The sequence below is a fragment of the Hydra vulgaris genome, chromosome 08 (genome assembly GCF_038396675.1).
Source record: "Hydra vulgaris chromosome 08, alternate assembly HydraT2T_AEP".
NCBI classification, from domain to species: Eukaryota; Metazoa; Cnidaria; class Hydrozoa; order Anthoathecata; family Hydridae; genus Hydra; species Hydra vulgaris.
The window spans coordinates 51,350,524-51,371,311 of record NC_088927.1 but is presented as its reverse complement, the minus strand read 5'-3'; the positions used below and the strand labels follow the sequence as shown (position 1 = coordinate 51,371,311).

At 27.0% G+C, this 20,788-nt stretch overlaps 1 protein-coding gene across 1 annotated transcript in view; it reads right to left on the bottom strand.

Annotated features, from left to right (window-relative positions):
- The window catches only part of LOC136083417 (intraflagellar transport protein 140 homolog), a 42,249-nt gene extending 21,750 nt beyond the window's left edge, over positions 1 to 20,499 (bottom strand). The window contains 11 exon segments of the mRNA XM_065802813.1: positions 17 to 100; positions 7,260 to 7,440; positions 11,178 to 11,325; positions 11,467 to 11,514; positions 13,368 to 13,426; positions 13,657 to 13,661; positions 13,775 to 13,836; positions 14,039 to 14,186; positions 18,905 to 19,145; positions 19,289 to 19,481; positions 19,657 to 20,499. Coding sequence (XP_065658885.1) covers positions 17 to 100; positions 7,260 to 7,440; positions 11,178 to 11,325; positions 11,467 to 11,514; positions 13,368 to 13,426; positions 13,657 to 13,661; positions 13,775 to 13,836; positions 14,039 to 14,186; positions 18,905 to 18,940 — 771 coding nt within the window. The 5' untranslated portion in view covers positions 18,941 to 19,145; positions 19,289 to 19,481; positions 19,657 to 20,499.
- Between the last annotated feature and the right edge of the window lie 289 nt (positions 20,500 to 20,788).

The window sequence follows — 20,788 nt, the reverse complement described above, 5'->3', positions numbered from 1 at the left end:
TAATTAAAAAAACAACCTGAGTCCAATTGTTTGAAGCTTGATAAAAGATATTAAGAAGATCATATCGATGACAATTCTTGTACAACTGCTCTGCTTCTTCCTAATTTAACACACATAATATAACTGTAATTTATTTAAGTAATTACTAATATAACATTTATAATTATGTTATCCTCACAAATAAGAGAAACAGAGATTAGACCCATCAAATCCCTGGTATTTTAAACTTGTTTCTCTTTGTAGCCGTCTTGCTCAGTAAAGTTTCAGGGTTATGGAGTTAAGAAAGAGGTATATAACAACAAGTATAAATAAAAATTAAAACCCCCTGGGCCATAAGGAGGTAAATATATTTTTAAAATATTAATTATGCAATAACATAAAATCAACTAAGTTTATTCATCATATATGGTGATAGTTATTACTGTAGCCATTAAAAAATAAATTGTAAAAAAGCATAAATCTTTTTTAGCAATAATAATAATTTTGCAACTTCATGTATATGAAACTTTAAAAAAAGATCTTTATTTGTTATCTGCTTAATTAACTGATTAGAAAAATAACAGTTTTTAAACCATGGATTATATTGAAATCTAAAACAAGCAAAGTATTAAGCAAAATGATCAAATTTAGTATTGTTAAGGTTAATGAAAATAATTATATTTTCAAGTAAAATATATTTTGATTTTCAATTGTTACAATATTTCATTTAGAAATTAGTGAAATTCAATCATTTATGTATTATGTGCCTATAGCTGTTGTTATCAAACAAAAAAATCGACAGTTTGCAAAAAAAAAAAAAAATTAATAACAATATATATTTTGGTTTCATTAATACATCGATTGAAAAAAATGTTTATTATGGCTGATATTAGTCTGTAATAATGTTTTTAATAAATGTAATAAAGAAATCATTTTTTCATTCTAAAAATAATATTTTTGACAAAAAAAAAAAACATTTCATAAGGTCACTAAACATATAAGATAATATAAAAAGTTCGAGCATTTTAAAGTATACAACAATTATAAACAGTATTTTGCAATACTAAATAACTTCTCTTTTAAGTACGAATATATCTTCAAACTGAAATTAAATAGGCATGAAAAATTACTGCTGACAGCATACTGTATGTCACATAGGCAGGGGCATTCAATACTGCAGCAAATATTTATCTAAACAGATTCTAAGACAAAGAAGAAAAAAATAATGAAAAAATCAAACTTTTATTGCCATAATAAATATTTTCCATATTGTCGTCTGTCAGGTAATACTTCCTATGAGTAAAAAACACTTTTTTTTTTAAAGGAGAAGTTTAAACTCATTAAGCTTAAACAACTACAAAAAATAATCAACAGACAAAAGATAAATCTTGTTACAAGAAACATAATTTTATTAATTTTTGAAAATATTTAAATTTAATGGAATAGAACAGAATTTGCATAAAAAATATTACTGAATTTTTGCAATAACTCTTATTTGAAACGCACTGCTAATACCAGTACTTACAGTGAGTCAGCACAAGCCATATTTTACTAATTGGTGACATGCTCATCATTTAGCAAAATAACAAGCGTTTAAAATTACCTGACAGACAATGGTATGTAGATTTCAGTATTACACTATGAGTGACATTTTATGCACAGCTATATCTGGATTGATACGCAAGTGTGTGTGTGTGTGTATATATAAAAGAAATCCTTTTGCAATGTCAAAAAAAAATAAAAACTACTCTTGACCTGCAAATTGATGCTTTACCAGTTAGAAAAAAGCTTACTTAACAACATGTTAAAGCAAAGGTACCAAAGAAGTGTCCATTTTTATCACTAAATAATATTAAAAATAGGAAAGATTTTGCTAGAGAGCATGTGGGCAGGCCATTTTCAGAATGGCAAAATATTTTTTGGTCATATGAGACCAAAATTAACTTGCTTGGGTCAGTTCAGCAAGACCAAAAAAAAAAAGAACATGATTCTAGATATACTGTAAAAACGGTCAAACATGGTGGTGGAAGTATTAAAATATGGGGTTGCTTTTCATATTATGGAGTAGGCCTCCTTTTTTGGATTAATGAAAATATGACCAAAGAAATATACTTAAATATACTGAAGAATGTTATGCTACCATTTGCAGAAGAAAATCTACCTTTGATTTGGTCTATCAACAAGATAATGACCCAAAGCATTCAGCGAAGGTAGTAAAAATTTGGTTCCATAATGAAATAATTGGGATTTTGAAGTGGCCAGCCCAATTACCGAACATGAACTCAATAGAAAACCTCTGAGCACACGTAAAAAATAAATTAGGAAAACTTATTAAGACCCAAAATAAAAATGAATGTTGGAAAAACATTTCAATAAGTACATTCGAAAAATTAGTTGATACTATGGCAAAAAGATGTGCAGCAATAATTGCAAATAACAAGTATACACCCAAATATTAATAAATCATGAGTAAATTAAATTTTTAATTATCATTGTTCATTATTTTTAACAAAATATGTATTTAATTTTAATTTACCTATTTTTTTGCATAATAGATATTTGTAAAAATAAAATATAGTAAATAAATTTTGCTTTGTAATTGTTTCATTACATTAAAAATATTAGTTTATAGTTAAATTAATTGTATTATAACTAATTAAATAAATTAGATTAATATTAAGTACTTATTTCATACAAAAAGACAAACTATTCAACAATTACTTATTATTTTCCACACCAATGTGTGTGTGTGTGTGTGTATATATATATATATATATATATATATATATATATATATATATATATATATATATATATATATATATATATATATATATATATATATGTATATATATAGTACTGTGCTCAACTTGTTACTCCGCGCCGCGGCATTGTTTGCCAAGGTTCGTGTTTCGGAGTTATAGAGTTGGGAGAGGGTTATAACCACAAGTAGCCTCCTCATCTGTAGTGGCCTTCTTGGCTTTCGGGAAGTGAATTATAAAAAAAAAAAATATATATATATATATTTATATATATATATATATATATATATATATATATATATATATATATATATATATATATATATATATATATATATATATATATATATATATATATATATATATATATATATATATATATATATATATATATATATATATATATATATATATATATATGTATATATATAATATACATATATATATATATATATATATATATATATATATATATATATATATATATATATATATATATATATATATATATATATTATATATATATATATATATATATATATATATATATATATATATATATAATATATATATATATATATATATATATATATATATATATATATATATATATATATATATATATATATGTATATATATAGTACTGTGCTCAACTTGTTACTCTGCGCCGCGGCATTGTTTGCCAAGGTTCGTGTTTCGGAGTTATAGAGTTGGGAGAGGGTTATAACCACAAGTAGCCTCCTCATCTGTAGTGGCCTTCTTGGCTTTCGGGAAGTGAATTATAAAAAATATATATATATATATATATATATATTTATATATATATATATATATATATATATTAGGGTGTTTCATATTTTATCAATTTTTAAAATTGAACTCGCAAATCGATTTATAAATTGACCATTTATATGAAAATAGGTTAGAGTAAAAAATATATATATATTCCATTTTTAGGGTTAATTCGATTTTGGGCATAAATGTTGGGTGTTTTAAACGCCTGGCGGGGACCTTAAGATTTATCCTAGAAAATTTTTTATTCTTAATAATAATATATTTTGGATTGAATATTAATTATATAAAAGGAGCATGTTGAAAAAATTAAGAAAATATTCTACAGAATCTACTGAAATTGGTAAAAAATCCAAATTTTTCTTTACTAAAACCTATTTTATAACTCGGTGGCGTATTTTATAACTTGGAGGCGTATCTTAATTTTTTCAACATGCTCTTTTTATGTAATTAATATTCAATCCAACATATATCATTATTAAGAATAAAAAATTTTATAGGATAAATTTTAAGGTCCCCGCCAGGTGTTTAAAACACCCAGCATTATTGCCCAAAATCGAACTAGCGGGGACCATAAAAATGGAATATATATATTTTTTGCTAAAACTTATTTTCATATAAATGGTCAATTTATAAATTGATTTGCGAGTTTAATTTTAAAAACTGATAAAATATGAAACATCCTTATATAATATATATATTTATATATATGAATCGGTAAATGTTAAAAGGGCGGAAGTCACATATTTTACAAAATTGACTTTTTTGCAAATTTGTATATTTAAAGGATAGCTGCTTCATTTTGTGTTAAAAAGGTGTCTGTCAAAAGTTTTCTCTAGCCTATACAGTGTCTAAAAGTTTTGGTTTTTTGTTAAAAGGGCTGAAGTCCGGACTTCAACGGACCAAACGTAACTCACTTTGTTGTTTTGATAGTACAACAGCGTGGTAAATAAAGTTGATTTATTACGTTTGATCATTTTAATAGTGATTTAAATTGATTAACTGCTTTTTTAAATAGGTGATAGTGGTAGTGACTCCAATCATACAAGTTATAAAAAAAAGATAAGAAACCCAGGTGATTATAAAAGGAACAAGATTAAGAAATCTAGGCTTACTGGTGTGGCGTATGAAAACCACAGGGGACAAAAAGTTGATGCAAAGTCTATCGGAGATCCATGCAGGTAAGAGATAATGCTCAATAATTCTTAATTTCATGACAAGTCTATGCCATATTTTATTTCAAATTTAATTTGTTTAAAATTTGGTCAGATTTAGGCTCTGTACTCTATAGTTGGCCTATAGACCTAGGTTGTTTAGGTTGTAAATATTTGTAGACCAAAAACAATAAAATGACATTTTTAGGGTAGTCTACAATTACTAATCGTATTTTAACTAAACTCTATTTTGTTTCCTAGACTAGGCTACCTATAATTTTTTTTGTAAAGTAAAATTACATCATGTTTTTTTTTCAGTTGTTCAAGAAAGTGTTTTGAATCTATTGGCAAAGACAACCTTAATGATGCATTTATAAACTTCTACAGCCAGTTCAATACAAAAGATAAGCAGGATTTATTTTTTCATGGCTTGATTGACGTTACGGATATTGTGAGGAAGAGGCCTGGTTCAAAAGATAGCAAAGGAAATAGTCGTGATGCCAATGAAGATACTGTAAGAAAAAGAAAAAGTAACGGCGGAAACAAAAAGGAATTTAAGTACCATGTTTTGATCGGAGATGAACGAGTACAGGTATGTGTTGTGGCATTTTTATCAATATTTTCTGTGTCAGAAAAGAGGGTTTGAAGAGTAAGGGGTTTAAAAATGGATGGAAAAGCAGTTAAAGACTTGAGAGGAGTACATACGAGTTACATTACCAGTCATGATATACTAGCTAAGGTATTCACTCACATAGACTCTTTTCCAAAAAAACTGATCCACTATGGCGTAAAGGAAAGGTATTTTTTGAGTGAAGATTTGAACGTGAAATTAATGTATGAACTGTTCATGAAAAAAAATGAGGGGGTAAAGTTCAGTTACACGTCCTATTATAACTACTACAATGAGCACTTTGATTTACGTTTCGGACAACATCAAGTAGACACATGTTGCATATGCGAAGAGTTAAAGCTAAAGATAAAATCACCTCACCTTAATGAAGTTGCTAAGCAAGCAGCAGTAACTGACTTGGCAGTACATAAAAGACGTGCAAAGAAATTTTACCAAGCCATAAAACAAGATGTACAGGACGCTAGGGAAAAAAAAATGTAAATGTTTTGTCCCTAGCTGTAGATTATATGCAAAACATTTCTTTGCCCAAAATACCTGTGCAAGAGTTATTTTACCTAAGGCAGTTAACGGTTAGTGTATTTTCTATTCATGATGTGAAGAGAAATGTTGCAACGCTCTACCTTTATCACGAGGGGCAGGCTAGAAAGTCTCCAAATGAAACTTGCTCCTTTCTTTTGCACTACCTGTCTACCTGTCCTCAAGAGTATGATGAACTCAACTTTTATGCCGATAATTGTGGGGGGCAAAATAAGAACCATTGCTTTTCAAAACTTTTTATGGCGCTTACTGACAATAAGTGGATTAAAAAGGTCAATCAATTTTTCCCAATCAGAGGGCACAGCTTTTTGCCCTGTGACAGTGACTTTTCGTTTATAAAAAAAGAGTTAAGAAGACATGACAGAGTGTACAGCATTCAAGAAATAAAAAAAATTATATTAAAATGTAGTAATCAAAGAAAGTTTTTAGTGGTTGATGTAGAGAGTTCATCTCTAGTTTACGATGTTAAAAGTTGGTGGCCAGTTCACTATAAAAAAAACGTTACCTCAATCGAAACAATAGGTAAACCCAGAAGCCAACAAACTCAGTTTGCAATAAGCAAATTTCACCATTTTCAATACGATTGTGACAACATAGGTCAATGTAAAGCCAGTGAAATTATCAATGGTTTTGTCAAACATACTTTTATGATGAGAAAAAATACTCAAAGCAAAGTGAACTTGCCTGAACAGCTTCTTTACCCTAATGGAAAGGTTCCAATAAAATCTGCTAAATTGAATGACTTAAGAAAGTGTATTAAGTATATCCCACATGACCATATTGACTTTTATAATAAACTACTGCAATGGCCTACAGCAGAAAGCAACGATGGAGAAGCAGAAGATGTTGGGGAAAATGATTAAGCATAGCTGATAAAATTTCTGTAATTGACCTTTTTTTCATTATAATTTTTGTTAAAATGTATAAACAATTCATAAATATACACTTTGTAAAGATTTATTGCAGTTTGTGACATTATTTACTATAGATCAAAATTAAAATCTTAATAAAATAAGCAGTAATTATTTGTTAAATGTTAAAAGGGCTGAAGTCCACAGTGTTAATTGGTTTGTAGGTTCTTTAAAAATAAATATAAAAAATATATGTTTGCTTTTAAGATAAAAAACATTATCCCCTTCAAAAAAAAAGTTGTTAATCCATTAACAAAAATTTACTGAGTAAGTAGTGCTGTTTTTTTTAGTTTCCCGAAAGTATACATTGTTGGACTTCCGCCCTTTTAACATTCACCGATTCATATATATATATATATATATATATATATATATATATATATATATATATATATATATATATATATATATATATATATATATATATATGAGCACATTTATATATGTGTGTGTAAAGATGCATATTGCATATACTTTTTAAAATATATCTTACATGCATTTCCACTTGTATGGCAAGCATTGCAACATGGGCATCAACTTCAACTTCTGATAACTGAGCATCACGAATTGCTTTCACTGCTGCTGCATTACCCATGTTACCTAAGCACACAAATGCAACATCCAGACGCTTTGTCTTAACGCACATTCGTGCCATATTTTCCCAAACAGATGGACTTAAAAAAAATCATCATAATTACTCATTTTTATCCATTTTTAAACTTTTTCTTAATCATTAACGCAAAACTTTATTTTTTTATAACTGAAAATACTATTTTATTTCTGGTAATTTGCACAAAACATTTAAACTTCCATTTTTCACAAAAATTAATTGACAAAAAAGATTGCTTTATATTTAGAAGACAATTTACAAGCGCCATACTGAATGAATGATCTTGTTAAGTAGATAAGGAAATTTTTATTTTTAAAATGTATGTTATTAGTAAGAGTCAAATTTAAATTATCTGTCATCAGTACTAAGTAGAAATCTTTTGAAAAAGTAAGTAAAATCTATTTCAAACACTTATTATTTCATTCACATACTTTGTATGTAGTTTTATATACTATTTATTTTATATTTATTATTCCATTCACATATATTGTAGATAGCATTATATATTTAATATAAAATACAGTAAAATGGGATAAAATATAATAAAGTAAACTACCGATAATTCAAACCTCTTGGGGTGAAAAAAAAGGGTTCAAGTAAATGCTTGGATTCAAAAGGACTTTAAAAATACTTAAGTAGAATTTTGAGTTCAGAGAGAGGATTCCAGTTATCACGAGTTTACTATAGTTTAATTGATCTTTTTTACATAAAAAAAAAGACAATTTTTTTTTGAAACTGCAAACATTAAAATATATTTGAATCTAGTCAAATATATTTTAATGTTTGCTGCAGAAACTTTATTTAATTGAAATAAAAAACATTTTATTCTATTCCTACATCATAGGAGAATGAAATATGCAAGTCAAAAAACAATTTAAAGAATGCCTAATTAAAAAAAGCAACCAATAATATCAAATTTAAAAAAATACAAGTAATTATCAAAACAAAAAACTTATTCATGTGATGTCCAGTCATTGAGAGGGTCTAGAGGATGTATTGAGCTATCCCTTGTGCACTTTTTGGTGTAATAAAACCTGTCGTCTTTTACAATTACTTTTGGTATGCATGTTTGACAAAGCCAAACAAAGCATTTTCATTTTTTGCATTTTTACCATTCCCTATTTTGGTTTGTTGCAGCTTTGCCTAAAACTAATTTTACACTAGGCTTGTTTTGTTGCTGTTGGAGTCACTGTTGTTCTTGATTTATTTGCTGCTCTTTATCAAAGTTAAGCTTACGCTGTTTTCAAGCATTCTTTGGCGCTTTTTTGCTATCAGCATCATTCAATCTCTTGAGCATTTTAAGTTTGTTAAGACACCTCCTTTTAAGTCTTTGTACCCCTACATTTTTTCATTTTTTTGTGTGGACATGTTGGATGCATAACATTTGTTGCATAAGCTGTGGCAAACAATTAGGCCAGTTGCAATCACCTATTAACTTCTTTTTAAACAGCTTAAAATGCAATACTGAAGATTAGTTGCAGATGAGTTGACTTTAGGCTGATGCTATATAACTTTATGCTGATGTTGGATGTTTTTGATTTTGACGGTTGAGATGATGGTGTTTCAAATAAATTAGCAATTTGTAATTTTGATTTAATGGATTTTATAAATGTTGAGTGAAAATAAATCATTATTTTAAAATCTAATGACTACTTGCATGCATGTAAAAACTTCTCAAGAGCTGAAAATTATGTTTGGAGCTGACTAATGCATTCTTTTGATAAATTGCTAAACTTTGTCTCTGCAATTTACACTTTGCAGGCTGAACTGCAATTTGCACTTAACTCTAATGATATGGCAACATCTAGTGGCTGTAGAATGTGTAACAACTGAACTAGTAAGCAAATTAACAAGATATTACTTTTAATGCTAATAAGTATGACATGAAAGGTAACATGTGTCAAGTGTCGATCTAAAACTAAAATAATAATACATGGATGTATATCAAGATGTTCTCAATATGGTTGGAGTTACCCCAATCTTTAAAAGGGGGGAATTAACTAGAAGTATTTCAAATTTGTTTAAAAAACCACAATATGGTGGAGAATAACAATATGGTGGAGAATAACAATATGCTGGAGAATTCCAAAAGGATTAAATCCTTTAGATTTTACTAGATCCTTTGCTTTTATTTACATTAACGTTCTTTATAAAGCATCAAATTTAACAACAAATGTTTAGTCATTACACAAACCTTTTTTTAACTGACAATAATTTATCAATATTATTTGGAAAAAATGAATAGTGAACTCCATGAAATAGATCCTCTTTTATCCAGTTTTAGAAAAAAAAATCTACTTCAGAATATTCCTTTTCTGTTTATTGATAATACTGAAATAAAGAGAGTCAAAGTTAGAAATAATTTAGATGTTTATTTTGATGAAATTCTCCTGTGGAAAAATCGAATTAACAATTTAAACAATAAAATAGCTAGAGGTATAAGAATGATATACAAGTCAAGAAATCTCTTAAGTAAAAATAATTTAATTGTATTTTACTACTCATTTGTTCATTGCCATATTAATTATGCTAATACTGCATGGGGTGGTGTAAACAAAAGTATACTAGAACCTATTTATCATTAAAAGTAGCTGTATGCCTTATAAACTTTAAAGACCATTTTAATCATACAAAGCCTCTCTTACTTAAAATGAATATTCTTAATGTAAACAAGCCTAAGGTTTATAACGTTCTTTGCTTTAAATATAAATGCAAAACCAACACCTCTCTTTTTTCTTCTTACAATTTATACTCACATAAAGAAAAAAAACAAATACTATCTTTGAAATGAAAAGTTTATCCAACAACCTTTTTTGCATAAAAATTTTTTGTAGATCTTTGTATTTCTTATCAAGGAACTTTTTTATGAAACAAAAAAGTTTTGAAACATTTTAATTTTTCTCAATAATGGAATTACAACACAATTAAAACTTAAACAAATATTTTTATCAACTAATAAAATACTTTTATATTTTTAATTTTCATTAAGTAAAATCTTTCTAAATCACTTCTAAATATTTATATATATGAATTTTTACTTTCTACAAAAATATATAGATTCAACACTATAAACGTAACAAATGTAATTAAAAAACAAAGCTAAGGGTCTTGTTGTCAATACCCTTAGGGTCTTGACAACAAGACCCTTAGGTCTTCTACGAGTTTTTCTTTTTTTTATAAACCTATATTATACTTTTATTAACCTATATAATATATTATTGAATTGATTATAATTTTAAAACGACTAATATTGTACAACATTTAAAGTTTCTTTGATGGCTACTTTTATTCAGTTAAAAATTTAACAATTTATCAAAAAAATTATTTATTTTGTATAAAAATGTTACATCATTTTACTCAGAAAATGATTCTCAACAAAAAATTCAATAAATATTTGTAAAAAGTTTATTCAATAAATTAATTAAAAGCAACAAATAAACAATGTCATAACTACTTCATTATATTCTTTATCTCATTCTATTCTGTTCTACTTTAATTAATTAAAAAAAGGTTAAATATTAACCTTTTTAAAGAAAAAAAATTATAAAAACTATAAACTGACAAAAATTTAATCTAACAATGTAACAATTACCGAGTTTTTACATCATGTCTAACCTGCATATTATCTGTAGAAGGAAAAACAAAAGCTTCTAATGTTGTGCTATCTAAACTACATAATACTTAAGAATATAAAAAATACTATTGAGCAAAAAGATGTTTTACAAATCAAATTTCTGCATGCTTTTATGGGATCTTTATTTAAATTAAAAAAAAAACATCAGCATAAATAAAAAAGTATACCTTTTGATAGACTTGATAGCTTTAAAAGCTTCATCCATATTACCAATTGCAGATAAATAGCTGTAACTCATCATGGCTGCTTTAGTTACTTGGTCGCCATTCTCAAATTCTACAAAGTCACGCATTGTTTTTCTTGCCACACATTGATCTCAATGCTGACCCTGTCATGTAATTGTTTACTGAACTTATTTAAAATTAATCTTTTTAAACAGAAATCAAAATAAAAAAGTGAAAAATATTAACTTGAAAAATTAATAATTTGATAAAAAAAAATCTTGCTTTTAATAACATACTGATTGAATGAAGTAACAAAAAGGCGTATCCATCCCCAATAACCCTGTACATTAAAAAAATATATTATTCAAAATAATCTTTTAAACTTTTTCAAATAATGACAAGTGTAACAACAATAACTTGAAATTAACTTGTTAAAGTACCAATTATTGAGGCATAAAAATGATTAACCTAACTATGGAAAACAATTAGGGCATAAAAATAATTAACCAAACTATGGAAAATAATTAGGACATAAAAATGATTGACCTAACTATGGAAAATAATTAGGGCATAAAAATGATTAACCTAACTATGGAAGAGATTAAAAAGTAGAAAATAAAAAATTAGAATAAATTGTTTTTTAAAAAGCTACATTTATGCATGAATTGAAAAGTAAAAATTATTTTATAATTAAAAAATAAACATTTTAAAATGTATGAACTATACATAAAAAAATCTAGTCATAAATCTAAAATAAATGTTATCAACAAAGAATTAGCAGTCAGCAGGTAAACTTTATCATTATCTTCTTGTAAAATGTTAGAGTTAAAAAGCTTCAAAATTAAAAAAGTATAGAACAATTATTTTCTACTTTTCTGTTTTAAAAAGTTTCTAATAACATTTGTTTAGAGCACATAAAACTTACTATTATAAATAAAATGACAATTAACCGGCAGTATTCTAAACTGCTTCGATGAGGTAAATATTATACTTTATAACTAAAAAAAATGCATAAATGGCCCGTTAGATGGTGAGTATTATTTTTTGAATAGAGTTTAATAGTTTAATAAAACAAAACAAATAGTTTAACAAAACAAAGACAAAGTACTTAAATATGTAAAAAGATAAAAAAAATTATGGTGTTGTAACATCCAATTAAAATTAAGTACTAAACTAATGTAGGTGAAACTCCATCTCCAGGGACACAATATACTTTGTATAATATACTTTATAACTACTTTATTTAATTATAAAGTTTTGGACTTTAATAACCTAAAGAATAACCTAGATAATTTAATGAACACATCTGTATCAGTTTTAGGGCCAAATATTGCTTTAAAAACATCTCTAAACACCTCATGGATGAGGTGCCTGCAAAAAAGCATAGTAAATATTTTTGAAGTTTTTTTTTAAAAAAACAAAAACAAAACAGTTAGTCTGTGTAACTAGATTTCCTGCCCTTTCAGCATTTTTTGGTATAGTAAGAGGTTTTTCTACCTCTTTTCCCAAAACAATATTGGTAACTTTTTTCTCTGATCCACCAGGTATGGCTGGAAAATGTTTTCCATCAACATAAATAATCAATGGCCTATCCACAAAAAAAATTAGCTTTTGAACTTGTGAAAAACTAAAAACAGTTCTAGATCCTGCTCCAACAAAAATTACAAACAGATAGTGAAAACTTAGATTAAAACTTTTAAAAACATTTTCAACATCATATGCCAGTGGATCTGAAGTTCGAATAACTGCAGATCTTGCAGGCTTATAAATTTGACTTGAAAATTATTTTTTATTGCAATAAAAAATACAAGTTTATAAACTTGTAGTTTTTATTTCATATTTTTGAATAATATGGCTGATGATTGCTGAAAGGCATGAAACTTTAAGTTCTATTATAAAGTTGTATTTTTTCATTTAAATTACTTTAATATAATTTGATCTATTTTTTAAAAAAAAATATTGATCACTCTTAAACAGACAAGAGCTGTATTTCCAACACTATATATATATATATATATATATATATATATATATATATATATATATATATATATATATATATATATATATATATATATATATATATATATATATATATATATATATATATATATATATATATATATATATATATACATATATAAATATTGTTTTACAATATAAAATTAAAAAACAAATTGAATTAAAAGCTACCAGTATAACTAGGATCTATTTTAAAATGATCTTGGACAACCAAGCCATATTCAGGACAGCTAAACATTGTAACAATTAATGAATTCAAAAACAAAATCAAAAAGATATTAAAAATTATTCTCATAAAAGTATAACAATTTAACTATCTATAATAGTTTTAATAAACATTTTAATTTTAATAAATAGTTTCATTAGTAAATTTAATAAACATTTTAATATTTTTGAAAAACATCAAAAGAATTAAAAAATAAGAATAAAATAGATAAAAAGGAGAAAATAAAATAAAAACAAATCCTAAAGATAAAAACAATATTTTAAGGAGGCGAATAACAAATTCTAAAAATTATATTATCATAAAGATCTTTTTCAATACTTGTTTCTTCTTGGTTAATAGAACTCATTCAAACTGTCTCACATACTAAAAGTTTTGGCTCAATAGAATCCCAAAATACTGATTTAGGCACATAACCTAAAACATAATAAAGGATTAAAAATATATATGATGTATGTTTTGAAACACAGTGCAAAATAAGGTAAGCTCATTAAAGCATTTAGATCAGCTACTGAAAAAAATGCGTTTACTGATTTATTCAAACATTTAACAACTTTACTTTTAACCAACCCCAATATTAATCTAAGTACTTAATAAAACATATAAAAGTAGTAAAAACCTTTGATAGCATCTGTTAGCTGTTGTTGTGTAGCTAATAAATCATCAAGTAATTCGTAGTTACTTTCTCCAGACATAAAATTGAAAGATTGAATTTTATCACTCTCTACTTCCCACACATACAAAACAGGGGCAGTGATATAGTTGCTCTAGTAAAAAAGCAAACCTTTATAAACTAATTTAAAAAAATCCAAACAAAAAGCATGAAGACTAAAAATTTCAAAAAAATACAAAAAAAATGTTTTAAACAAATGTTTCTGATAAGGGCTGGATCTTGAACATCATTGTGATTTTTATTTTTATTATTGTGGATCTTGAATTTTTGCAAATTTGTGAGTCTTAGGGACCTTTTCAATTAATATGCTTGTATGCTCATCTCATGGCACCAGATATCTATGCAAAATATTTTGTGTGCTTGTATGCTGAGCTCATGGCACCAGACATCTATGCAAAATATTTTGTGTGAGAAAAAAATTACACTCATTTTTATTTACAAATAAATTGCTTGTAGTAATAAAGTGATAATAAATTTCTTTTTTTTTTAGAATTTTTTTTTTAGAAAAAAAGATTTTATTTTTTCAAAAAAATGAAATCTTTTTGTTACGAAAACAGAACACTTCTTAATTCAAAATTTTTTAATTGAATCTTAATTTTTCAATATTCAGAGATTTGGCAATTTTGTTTTCAAAATCGTATTTATATATCTGACCTATCGTTGATTGTAAATTTTAAAAAACTACAATCATCTTTAATCACTTTATTAATAATATTCATTGGAAAAGATAAGTTTTAGGAAATAGTTCTTTGAGTCATATCCATTTAAGAACAAAAATTGGTAATATTTTTTCTTACATAATTATATTAATTCTATCACTTGGAATTTAACCAGTTCTATTTTATTTGAAAAGCTTTAAATTATTCATACAAAGATTTTCATGCTGTTTAAAAAAAACATCGAAAACATCACCATCCAAAAACAACCATCAACTTCAAAAGATTTATCATCAAAAAATCTTTTACGTTTAATTAGTTAGGGACTCAACTAAACTTTTAAACGTTAAACTAAACTTATATTTGCACTATCGTTATTCAACAAGACGCTCAATACTTTATTACATAAAGTATTGAATGTCTTGTTGATTATTTAAGTCTTATGATAATAGTCTTAAATAGCAATTTCATTAAAACAATTATTAATCTTTACTTCAGTTACAATTTTTTTCAACAAGAAAAATTTATTAAATTTTTTCCTAAAACTTATTTCCCAAACAAATCAAAGGGTTTTGTATTATTTTATGCATCTTTTAATTTAGCATGATCTGATTCTAATCATTTGCTCAAATTTTTACTTTATTTTATTCAAATTTTTATTTTATTTTATTAATATTAACAAACAACTTACAACAAAAGCAACAACTTTAGCAAAAAGCAAAACTTAGTTTCATTACTTAAAGCAACTAAAATCTATTAATAGGCCGGCGTCTGTTATCAGAAAAGTCTTCTAGAAAAAGAGTTTCGTTAGACACATTTAGTTTTCGAAAGCGTTATTTTGAAGATCTAAATGACCTGATATAATACCCAAAAGATCCCAGATTTTTAGTGTCACAGTAACCGGATAACTGAGGTCAAACATTTGCCGTATATAAAAACCATCCTTTGATTTTAACAAAGACGGTTTCAACTAACTAAAAAAAACCCAAGTCTGCTTTTTGTTTAATTACCCCCAAATAAATAATATTTGTGATTTCAAATTTTGTTAGTGTATTCCTCAATAAATTGCCAATATTATATAAAATTTTGGACAATTTATGATATGGGTAACCTGACTTCTACACCTTTGTATTTTTGTGCGCTGTTTTCTTAGGATAATTATCAGTTACCATATTTATGCTCCGCTTCAAAAGAGTATTGTATTTAAAACATAAATATTATTATAACCAAATTTTTTATTTTCATTACTACTGTTAATGCTTGTCTCACAGTTCAATGTCCGAAAATATAAAAATAGCAATGATATAATAAAAAAAAATTAAACATTTATTCCGTATTACTATCGCAATCGGACTCTGACTCGGATAGTTTGTCTGACTATTCGTCATCCTCCTCCTTGGGATGGTTATTGTTGCAGACATTACATTTGAAAAGATCTGTGCAAACTATAAGCATGTTAAGCAATTATTGCATGAACATCTTTTTGCGGAACAATCACCACGGCAATAACATATAACAAAATCAAGCACCAAATCTGGTGCAGCATGCGATTCCATCCAAGATATGGCAATGGAACCTTGATCATTAAACCAACCATTTCCAAAATGACTTGGTGGATTAATCAATGCTACATGTGATCTTTTTCTTATAAAAGCGTCAAAATTAGCTCTTTTTATGTGTTGCACAAGCGAATCTTTATTCGGTGGCAACATTTCTTTGCTAAATTTACCAGATTTAAATAATGTGTAATGAGCTACATTAACTGATTCTACTTGTTCAGCCCCGTATAAATCACAGACATATTTTTTCAGCATATTTATTAGTTCATCAGATGGTGGTACTGAATCACCTAGAGTTTTAAAAGCTTCTAAATATTTTGCTTTCTTCCGTAGGACTTTGAAAGCTATTGCTTTTCCTTTTCCATAAAATGCACTTGTTGAACCGCATCCTAAATAACAACTATAAATATAAACTTGAATAAATTTAAAAATCTGAATTCATAGTTTTACCCCGTCTAAACATTACAATATTTTCTAAAGAAACAAAAATCGTCACCTGTAAACAAATGAAAGCCAGTCATAGCAATCGAAAAATCTTTACCAAAATCAGGTTCATATTTTTTTATATTAATGATACGGCGTTTGTTACCAACAGCAGAATCGAAGTATATAGTTGACAGAAGGCAAGTTGACAGAGCAAACACAAATACATCAGTATCAGGACTACTAATAACAACAGTTTTATAGTGCAGTGACGCATGTGATGCATATAAAATCAACTTAGTATCAGCTTCTTCGTGGTCACTGGCAAGCTCATGAACTTCACTTACAACAATAAGGTTGTCAATTGACTGAATTTTGTTACACAAGTTCGTGTGTGTTACGTAGAGAGTTATGTTGCCAAGAATTTGTGGATCACACTCACACCATGACATGTATAGAAAATTTACTAGCTCCTCTTTATTTTGTTCGAGAGACATAAATTTTTTCCATTGCTTTGGTACCTGTTGAGTAGCACTATAGATGGTAAATGCTTGTACACCGGATTGTGCACTTTTTTCTCTTTCAGCATTTTTTGTGCTAATTAATGGGTAGCAATCAGATACAAATTTAACACGAGATGATTTATGGTAATCAGCTAATCGTATTACTTGTTTAAGTACTTCATTTGCTAGCTCCTTGAATGTGCCCGCTATTGCTTTTAAGCTTTGTAAAATTGCCATAGCATCAATGAGTAGCGCGTTGTCTGTAGGAATAGTGGTCACAGTAATATCATTACATTTTGATTCAATAACATTTAGTAACTTGGCTTTACATGTTTTTACAAGTGACCCTGTGATTGTTGATAAAGGCTGGATACACTCTCAATGAATATGCTAAAATTGCCTTTACATCGACTTCTCTATCTTTACCAATTAGCACTAGCCTAACAAATAAGTCTCTGTCATTCTTTAATGTAACTAGTTTACCATTTAAAGACTTAGATTTTGTTACCTGCTTTAAGCTAGCAAATGTTTTCAAACTATTTCGCTTTATTGTTGAAAATATATCAGGATCTTCACACAACAGTTTCTCTTTTACGAATGAGGTAAATTGTTTATCATCTATATCATGGGCATTACGAAGATCAGATTCAATATCAGTGGGAGCAATAGAACCTGTTGAGATATTGAGTAGTTCTTTGCTTTCAATAGTAAATGGATTTATCATTGCATCAATGGTATTCATCACATTTCGGACATTATCCTTATCTTTTAGTATTCTAGACTGATCAAGGTTTTTTCTGTACCTAAAGAATTGATTCGATTGACAACTACTTATCTTAATTTATTACTATTTCCTTTTGTAACGTTGGCGAATACAGAAAATATGATTAGAGTATGGGAAGATAAATAATTAATTATTTATCTTCCCATACCGTGAAAACTTTTAACTTAAAAACTCCAAAACGGTAACAGATATAAATTTGGGTTTAGCGCGGAATAATGATACTAAATTATTAATTAAATTTTTTTTTAATGCTATTTTTAATTTTTCGTAAGATCAAGAATAATTAATTGAGTATTTTTTTCTTTTTCGAATCTTGAATCTTATTATAAGCATTCGTTTCACATCTTAAATAAAGTATAAATATCATGTAAAATAAATATTCCCTAGAGCTAAATAACTTATAATTATTAATTGGGGTAACCTATTTGGTTTCTTAGAGAAAATATATAATAAAATAAAACCGATCCAATAATATTTCTGTGCTAATCATATAATGTTCGTAATCACCTACCATATCAAGAATTATAGAACATTATATAAAAAAAAACTACAATTTTTGCGATAAAATTTAGATTTGCTTGAACAATTATTTTATAATTGATATGCTTGAACAATTACTTTTATCGAAAAAAATATATTAATTTTTTGCCATAAAAAAAAGTAAATACATTTTTTACAAGAAAGCAATAAAAATCATTCGCAAATAAAAAAAATCTAAAAACTTTAAAAACAAATCAATTCAAAAATATATAATTACTGAAATAAATTAGTTTTGTGTAAAACAATACAAAAAAAATTAATGAAAAAAAACATTTAAATTTTCTTATTTAAAAAAAATCACAATAGGGGCTGGCTCCAGGTAGGGAGGAAGATATGACCCTACTAACCTTTTTTTTAAATTGATGCCTGCCATCATTTCGCATTCACTCGATATTGCAGCTCTATCACTCTGAGCTAAAATCCACCGATGAACTACTCCTTGGTGTAAGGTAGAGCCAACAATACCAGCAGTAGTTTTGCAATCATGGTTAGCTGTTTGTTCAATGGTTTGGTCATATGCAATTGATGAAAAGCCATATTCAGTCTGCCGTTGGACTGTCCATTTGTTTGATAGCTCATGTTTGACCCCTATAATAAACCACTTATTTTAATTGGATTTAAATTTTATAATTAACTTTTCTATTACAAACAATCATAACGCCTTGTTAGTAAACTTATCAGGATGTGTTTTGTTGAGCAATGTCATTTCTAACCAGTATGACGAGAGATACCTTGAATAGTTAACTTGATCATAGCTAAAACACCAAGGTAAAATTGATCTGGTAGTTGGCAAATGAAGGTTCCTATCACCGTAGAATGTAGCACTAATGAAATAATAACAACAATTCTATCATTTCAATAAAAGATGACCAGAATGCAAACGTTGGTGACTGTTGATTTAATTCGAGAAAAAAATCATCATACCTATAACAAAATAATAGTCAAAAAATATGAAAATTTAGCAAAATGATTGGAAACTGCAGGGTTTTTTAAATAATTTCAGAAAAAAAAATTGCAGATCCACGCTGTTTTAAAATGACAGTTAATATAAAGCACAGTTTCAAAAGTACTTCAGAAAAAAGAAAGGAAGCAAAAATACCTCGCAAAGATTGACAAGTAGTCGTCCTCTACTAGATGATCTGTAAACTGATTGGGAAATTTTTCTCTCAGCATTACAATAGGGGTATTGAGGCAATCCAGTTCATTTAAATTCAATGTTTCAGTGAATGAATGCAACCTTAATTGTTGTAAGGCTTCGTATAAGATTTTATAGGCATATACTGAATGATTATAGTGCTTCCCTCGTAACACTCCATTCAAAGAGCCAGATGCTACGACACCAGATTCAATAAGAATATCCTACTGCTACTACTACTACTACTACTACTACTACTACTACTACTACTACTACTACTACTACTACTACTACTACTACTACTACTACTACTACTACTACTACTAATTAAACCTGTGATTTCAGAGGGAGTGTTACCAATAAATTATCTGCCTGGTTAATCAATAAATGCAATATTATTAAAATAAACTTGGTAACTGATTTAACTTCATAACCTATAAAATATAAAAAATAAACTATAAAATAATAATACTGCTAGACTAAATACATACAAATTTTTCATTTTTCTTGCAAATGATACATATATCTGGGAGAACGGCTGGTCTGCTGCTACTTTGTTTTATAACTTGTGACGATCGCGTTTTCTTTAGTGAAGAAACTGAAACATTTAAAGGTTGTTTTTGATTTTTAAGTGACTTACCTTGGTCTTTCTCTGCTAATTTTTGAGCTCTCTCAATTTTTGTTTTATTAGTTAATAATTTATAGCAAGCAATGTGGCAAAACACCATTTAATTTTCATTTGCTTCATAGTCAAGAGTAATGCCACAAGATAAAGCTACATGTTGACGAAAAATGAGCATGATGAAAATGATTTAAGAGACTTTAGTGAAGGTGATGAAATTTTTATTCATGTAAAGCTGACCAGTTACTGAGTAAAAAGCAATTGCTTTTTTCACCCAGCCTATTACATCTCGAAGTTTACTCAAGTAGACATCATTATATTATTGGTTACCATAAAGTCTTTATATGAGTTTAATATTAAATTTTGTATTTTGTTTAATTTAAACTTACATGGATAATATTTATTTGTTAAAAAAATAAAATTATTAAAAACTTTTGTTAATTATGCAATATTTCTTCTGTTTCAGTAAAAAGT